Genomic DNA, 7,900 nt, shown 5'->3' with positions numbered 1-7,900 from the left:
GCTTACTTAAATCTGAAACTTTGACCAAACAAATGATATGCTTTAAGCATTTGTACATTATGGATAATATAGTTTGCACTTAAGAGATTTTTGAATCTCTTGCATAAATTGATAGTACTTTATGCTTTAAGGCTTGTAATTAAAACTTTTGGTGTAAATGCTTATTAATATAGTATAGATATGGTTGGGTTCACGTGTAACCAACCTGTTTTCGTGAGACTTATGAGAATTCACAGAAAACGCTGTGAAGGTATAAAAAAAAGTCAAACCTTCAGTGTTACCTTCATAACGTTTTACTGTAAAGTTTCAAGTGTAAAAAATTATCTCACGTGTCTCACGAAAACAGACTGATCTCATGTAATCCTAAGTCTCTCTCTATATATACATAGAAATGTATATTAATACTCGGGATCAAGAATGAATGGCATCCCCATCCCGATCAAACCGGGAGGTTTTCCATACCTACTGGTAAGGTAAGTGACACCTGGTTACGAAGCACTTATCTGATAAATGTTTGTTAAACAAACCCCTAAATCTTAAAAGATAGATATATCAGAATCACAACCAATTTTGCAACACATTTTTACTGATAAAAATATACCTTATTATGTGTCTTTAAAAAGGGGAAAAATTGAAGCATGTCTAAAAACCATTAACATCATCATAAGCAAAAGCAAAGAAACAGCTCTTACATCACAGTAATAACAAACTTGAAACAACACCGTAATGGTTCTCGATCCGAAAACACAACATATCGTAGTCGATTATGGCAATTAAATCCTCAAACGGAAATTATACGATCATAGATTCAAAAACTAACCTAAAATCTTTATATCAGGGTCGGATTCAGGCGGCAGGTTGTTCAATTGGTGCAGCTGGAGCTTCAACACCACCATTTGAGGCGGCAGCATCTTTAGCAGGTACAGTTTCGGTACTGGCCGCGGTGGTGGCGGCGGCGGCTGCTGCATCCTTTCCGTCTTTGGCAACTACTTTATCATCTTTGGCACCTTCCTTTCCATCTTTGGTGGCGGCAGGTGGTGGTGGTGGAGGAACCATGTGAGCGGGCGGTGTGTGTTTGAGCTTCACCAAGATGTGACGCAACCTTGCGAGATCGGTGGGTTTTCCGGGTTTGGGTCCTTGAACGACTGTAATTCCCGGTTTCTTGTCTTTGTCCTTCTTACCTCTCTTTTCTATGTTGGGAACCTCGCGAGGAATGAGTTCGGCTATTGCTTTCCAGTATTGTTTATCGGCTTCTTTGTGGAACTTTTCTTGTTTTGCTACGTACAACTATTTCAAACGGAAAGAAAAGTATTTTAGAACAAGGGTATTAAGGACAAAACCACCGCTCCATTGGCGGCTTTAAATGGTGCCTATGTTTGGCGAACTAGCTAATAAGCTAGCCGTTAGCTTTTCAGCTAGCTAATGACTAATAAGCTAGCCGTTAGTTGATAAACTAGTCACCAGAAACTAGCAGTAGTTGGTTGATAAACTAGTTGTTGGCTGAAAAGCCAGTTAGCTGATAAACTAGTCATGTTCGGTAAAAACTAACTAATAAGTCAGATGTCAGTGTAAAATGAACGATAAAAGAGGCATTTATATAAAATACAAGGGGCATAATTAGAAAAGTTAAAAAAAACCTAATCAGCTATCTGAAGTAGCTTTTCAAAATAGTAGCTTATCAATTACTGAACGGGGCTGTTTCAATAAGATCAAAAAATAAGCTAGCTTATGGTTGTCAAGCATGGCCTTAGTATCTCAACATCAATGCAATGAAAAGGAAATTTCAAGCATGGCCCTAGGTTAATTTGGAGTATATTTTAATTCTAATGAGTCAAATGGGTAAAAATTATGGGTTGCTTACCAAATGCTTGCGGGGCACTCTTATCTGGTAACCGAGGGAAAAGATCATGTGTTTAGCGCTTACAGGGTAAGAGACGTTTACCAACAATCTATTTGGATAACCAAGAATATTACCCGATAATATAAGTTTGGGTGGTGCCTCTTGCTGGTAAGCGCTTACCCGGTAGCCGTTTGGCAAACAGCCCCTTAGGCTAAAAAGAGAATAGAGTTAACCATGCCCAACCCAATGTAACTACAACCAAAAAATTTAGCCATTTTGACCCGTTTGACCGTTTCATACTCCGCCATTTTGCCACCTATAGTTCTGAAGTTCAGCTCAACAATGTTTTGTGGTAAACATTTTGCATCATGATAGGATATTCAATAAATTACCTTCTCGCCTTCTCTATTGGTGAGTTTGTTTGTCTCCATGCTGCGCAGCCTCTTTTCATGGAAAGCCCGTTTGAATTCTTCACCTTCTTCGATGATCTGGCTTCGTAATTCCTTCTCTTTGTTCTCCTTCTCCTCTAGTCGAATTGCATTCAGCCTGCACAACGAAGGGAATGTTGTACGCTAAAACATATTTCTTGTCTAGAGAAAATCCAACAGTTAACCCGTCACATAGGAATTGTAGAAATATCCGACTACTAATCAAATATCTTTTGGCAAATGGCAAAAGGGGTGCCTGGCATGGGCCCAGATAAATATCATCATGTAACTATATTACGATCACAATGGCAATTATGTGAGTTGAACTTAAGAAGTTGACAAAAAGAACATGTTACATCTCAATTTTCATGGGGCATTAAAAATTAGAAACACTAAAATTTTCATTGGACAAAAGTGGTACTCCCTCCGTCCCAAAATAAGTGGTCACTTTACAAATTAGATAGTTATAATTTACTAAATTTTCAATTCCACCCTTAATTTGGATATTTAAGAGTTGATGAGATTGAGAGAAAAGGTTTGCCTCTACATCAAGGGTGAAATTGCCATCAGTTTATTAAAAAAGTGTAATAATTATATATTTCTAAAAATGTGTTCTTTTTCTTGTGGACGTTTATTCTGGGACAGAGGAAGTATAACTATTTCTGCTTGGTAATGGTTTTATGAACTCATGCAAAATCTCAATGATCTACAAGAACCTAGATTGATTCCATCTTGTGGTGAAAGATGGAACTTAAATTAAAAGGCAGGATATAAAACTAAAGACCAATAAGAGACCGATGCAGGACCATCTTATGAGTTATGACTACAACATTACTAATGATTCAGTGCACTGATAAATTCTCCCTCTTAAGGTTCAGTGCACTAACCAATGGGCTTCATCCACGTGTAATGTGCACTAACTAACTTTAGACGGAAACAACCGAGTTCTGATCTTCATGTCTTCAGAAAGGTGTAAATGGCGAAGACCTCTGAAAAGTAGACTCTAGAGGCTAGGGTTGCTCATGGGTTGGGTTGATAGGGTTAAAGACATTTGAACAACCCAACTCAATGATTGCGTTTTGAAAAATCTTAACCCAACTCAAACCAACGCAAGATGTACGGGTTAGTTAGGTTGATACTTTGATACATTAAAATATTCTTCTAGCCTTCAATATATTATTTCTCTACTCATAATTTCTTTTTCATCAGCAACCATTTGATACAACTTATTCATATTTCTTACATATATCACATTCAGTTTATTTTCTCAATTTACATATATATGTTCATATTTATTGAATATATATACGAATGTGTTATATATAGATGTAAATAGATTGAAAATATATGTATATCGTGATAGTGTAATTGTCTAATGTATATATTAATATAAATTCAACAATCATATTAAATCCAAGAAATAAAAAGATACCGGGTTCATCGGATTGGGTTGTGTTCAAATAAAAGTAACTCAATATCAACCCAATATCTACAGTTTGAAAATTTTACAACTCGATTAGACATCAGGTTGCTTCGGGTTGAGTTATTTCGCGTTAAGTTGGGTTGGGTTAATCGGGTTGGTATTTTGGTAGTTTGAAAAGGTTCATATCAACTCAATTTCCAAATAATATGTGCTTTCTCATAGACTTATTACTTAAGCATTTTGGTCCTGCTTCTGTTGCCATCAGTTGATTGCATCTCCCAGTAGATAACGTGATGCAGACTTTCATTCACTTGAAATGTCTTTCCATTCTTCAACATTTAATCTTTGGCACTCCATGTGTGGAGAAAAGAAACCCCAGCACCACTTGGAGAATAAGCAAAAATTAAAAAACTGAAACAACCTCAATGAATGATTAAAATAATTGACTAGTCCAGGGAAGTCAAGATTAAGACGTCAATGTTGGTGAATGAGGTAACAAAGAGGCTTTGTTGAGAACAAGATTGAGGCAAACTTAGTAGATTCTCATGGCATATACCAGTTTGAAGTTGATAAGAATATTATATGAGGGAAGCCAAAGAAGGGTTCAAAATAGTTTTGGTCAAAGTCAAGGGTGAAAATATAGAGAACGAAAAAATAGATACTGATTCATTCCCAAGGAAATAAGCATATTTATTTTGTTATTCTGCAAGGAATAAAGTTCTAGCTTGAGACATTAAGACAGTACTATTCTAAACAAATTCTCAAGATGGATGAAAAATTATACTGCAATGCCCACGGATTCTTGTCCTTCAAAGTGTTGAAATTTCAGTGCATACTGGACCGTACAGAGAAGCAAATGATGTGCAAGGAGCACCACAAGTCTAAGGCAAGTAAAATTTTTATTTATTCAGCAACTGCTTTTCATTTGGGCAAAAAACCAAAAATTGGTGTACCTAAGATCTAACCAATGATTGGATATTAGAGTAGCTTAGACTATTAAAAATTTAAAACTACTTGGTTATTTTATTTCTTGGTTAACAATGTGATGGTCTTCTAATAGTTTCTTGTTCTATGATTAGTAGCAGGGTTTCTTCTATTTATATAGAGAGCTGTGATCCCCAATATGAATCATTAAGACATTGAAAAGAATTTATAGTTCAATTTATTCAAACCCTCTTTTAAACGTATAATAAATAATCACAGAAAACTTGTTTTTACTTTGTTAAGAAAATATACATCCTTCTTTCCTTTAGCCAACTAACTCTTATAAACCATAGGAGGTTTTTATTTAAAAAACTATGTATGAAAATAATTAGATAGAATACCTTCAACCTTTTCAACTGATAGTGAAGGGACATATAATGAGAATCTAGGTTATATTATTTGTCTACACCAGGTCAGACTACGCAATATAAAACTGAGCTTTACTAGATGCAATCAAAAAATGAACTTTATCAACAAGTTTTTTTTACCATTACCTGGGGTCTCTTTCTTTCCTCAGTTATTTTCATACTGTGATAGGCTCTGGCTTTCGACACAATTTCTATTTCTCAAATTTGTATACTTCAACTGTGACCACTAAGCACTTGATGTTTTGACTTAAAAAGGCACCCTACAAGCTAGAACAGTTAGGTGACTTCTGCAAGTATCACTAAAATCGGAATCTGATTAACAAAAATCACATTATTTGATTATTTATACATCTTAACAAGGGATGTTGCAAATGGTATAACTTCATTTATAAGATCTTACCAAAATTTTAGCCTTCTCTCCTCTTCATTAACCACCCTTGTTCTATATGTCGTCTCTTACTTCTCATTAATCTGAATTAATATAATTAAAGAGTAATTTGAGCAGGAAAATTGAAGATCAAGCCAACACTTTTCGGTAAGTACAGCTTCAGCCTTCAAATTTTGCAAAAACTGTGGTTTTAGTCAGCCGCACACAAGTCCTTTTATTTACTATTATTCCAATTTAGGTTCTTGTACCTTTTCCATTGACAACATCGTATGGAACAAATACAAATTACAGCTTTATTTATTTTGATCTTTTAACTTAGTTGATTCAAATGATGGGTTTCTCATATTAGCTTTGATACCCGCATTTTTTATTGAAACAATGGATAACATAGAAACAGGGAGGGTCTAGCATTTCTTTATTTTCCTAGATGGGGATTTTTTTATCTTTTCATCTGACTGAGTGATTATTATGTTCCAAATAGATCAGAAATTTGAGATTTTTATTTCATGGTTTAATGTTCTGATTATCTGAGAGATTCAAAAACATTAAGATCAAGATCACCAACACCTATAATATATTTTTATCTTTCAAAAATTAGATGAACTCCTCAGACATCAATGTAACGTTGTTATTGTAACTATGAACATATAATACACTTAGTACCTAGGTGGTATGATTCCCACATACTTGCGATGAATCTAGTTCCTTATTTGATTCATTTGCCAAACCTACATTAGAAAACCCCTTCAATTCGACACACTAAGATTCACATAAAACATTTTCTGCCTAAAAGCTAATAAGGTCGATGGTTTACAGGGGATCATTATGAAATGAGAACTAGATCTCGCTCAAGCAGGTTCGGTAATGGAGTTCTATTTAGATCCAGTGCAATTATAGCTGAACAAGCAAATACTATAAGATCTACTATAAATTGCAACTGAAAAATATGATAAAATCATAATAAAAAATGCACCAAATTTAAGTGGAACTGAAACCTCACCTCCGCCATTCACGAAGAGCAAACCCCTCTTCCCGCATCTCACTAGGAGGCGGGAGCACCGGTCCATCAGAACTAAAAATCCCATCAGCATCCTCTCCAACATCGTAATCCTGACTTACACCGTTTGAGATCGGGATCGATGAAGAGTCAAACGGTGATGAAGTCTGAGGCGGCTGGGAGTACGGATCCGGGTCCGGATGCGAACCGAATCCAAACGGATCTGAACTATCTACAGATTGGTGAGGTACATGCTCACCTTCAGCAGGGAATTCATACGCCGGAGTATCGGCGGTGGAGAAGTTGGAGTATGAATCGTTGTTGTCGAAGTAACCTTCATCGAATTGACCAGAAGACGGAATCGTCGTCGATTCTTCGCCGTCGACGCTGAACGTATCAAACGACGACATCTCTCTCTCTCTCTCTCTCTAAATTCTCTCTCACTTTCTCTCTCTAAATTCTCTCCTTTCTTCTTTGCCTGTTTCCATGGCTGCCATTTTATATTACTTTTTCTCATTTTTCTTCTCTTTTATTTTTGCCACACAACTTATCAAATTTTGATATTTGCCACTTAAGTTTCATATTTTAGAAATGAGTTAATTACGATTTTAGTCCCTATGGTTTATTAATAAATTTTCAATTTTTGGCTTTATGATTTAAAAATTACAATTTTCATCCCTATGGTTTGCAATTTATTTTATTTTTGTACCTGAACTAATTCCTAACTTTAAGTACAATGGATCAAAACAGTAAAAAGATGTAAACTATAGGAACCGAAACTACAATAAATTATAAATCATAATTAAAAAAATAACAATGTATTACAAACCATAAGGACTAAAACTGTAATTTCTTAACCATATGGACAAAAATCATAACCATTAACAAAACACAAGGATGAAAACTTTCTAAATCAACTATCTACTTTTCCAATGCCTTTAATTCTTCAAAACTACATCGTTTTTTACGCATTTTCTTATAAGTTTTAAGTAAAGCAGAGGTAAAAGTCTAAAAAATTCAATGAACTTTAGTGTTTATAATGATTAAGTCTTTGGATAATTATTTGGAACAAATAAGTGTTTGGACATTTCAAAACATGTTAAATAACTTTTTGCACTTTCTAAAACTTGTTAGATGTATTCTTATGACCTATACAACTAGTTAATGTGGTAAAATAATGGAAAAAATCTGGAAAAAAAATCAATGGACATTCATATTTTGAACGATTAAGTTTCTAAACATTTTTTGAACAAAAAACGTATTTAGATCTATGAAATAAAACAAACATACAAAAAAGTACTTACATTCACACAAAAAATACTTACATTTAAAAAACTTGATCAAATTTATTTTAATTAAAAATAAAATATATTTTGTCAGTGATTTTTCAAACTAAAAAAATAATAAAAAATTTTAAAAAAAAATTGATTAAATTTATTTTAATTAAAAATAAAGTATATCTCGTATATGAT

At 34.2% G+C, this 7,900-nt stretch overlaps 1 protein-coding gene across 1 annotated transcript; it reads right to left on the bottom strand.

Annotated features, from left to right (window-relative positions):
* Positions 1 to 639: 639 nt before the first annotated feature.
* Positions 640 to 6,883, bottom strand: LOC112526639 (clathrin light chain 2-like). The gene is made up of 3 exons (XM_025137009.1): positions 6,432 to 6,883; positions 2,233 to 2,386; positions 640 to 1,287 (listed from the first exon to the last, which is right to left on the bottom strand). Exons 1-3 carry the CDS (start codon positions 6,836 to 6,838, stop codon positions 847 to 849), a joined length of 1,002 nt encoding a protein of 333 aa, XP_024992777.1. The 5' UTR covers positions 6,839 to 6,883; the 3' UTR covers positions 640 to 846.
* Between the last annotated feature and the right edge of the window lie 1,017 nt (positions 6,884 to 7,900).

This window comes from Cynara cardunculus, assembly GCF_001531365.2.
Source record: "Cynara cardunculus var. scolymus isolate 2C chromosome LG 14, CcrdV1, whole genome shotgun sequence".
NCBI lineage: Eukaryota > Viridiplantae > Streptophyta > Magnoliopsida > Asterales > Asteraceae > Cynara > Cynara cardunculus.
Note: the sequence above shows the minus strand (reverse complement) of the source record. Positions and strands in the feature narration are given on the sequence as shown.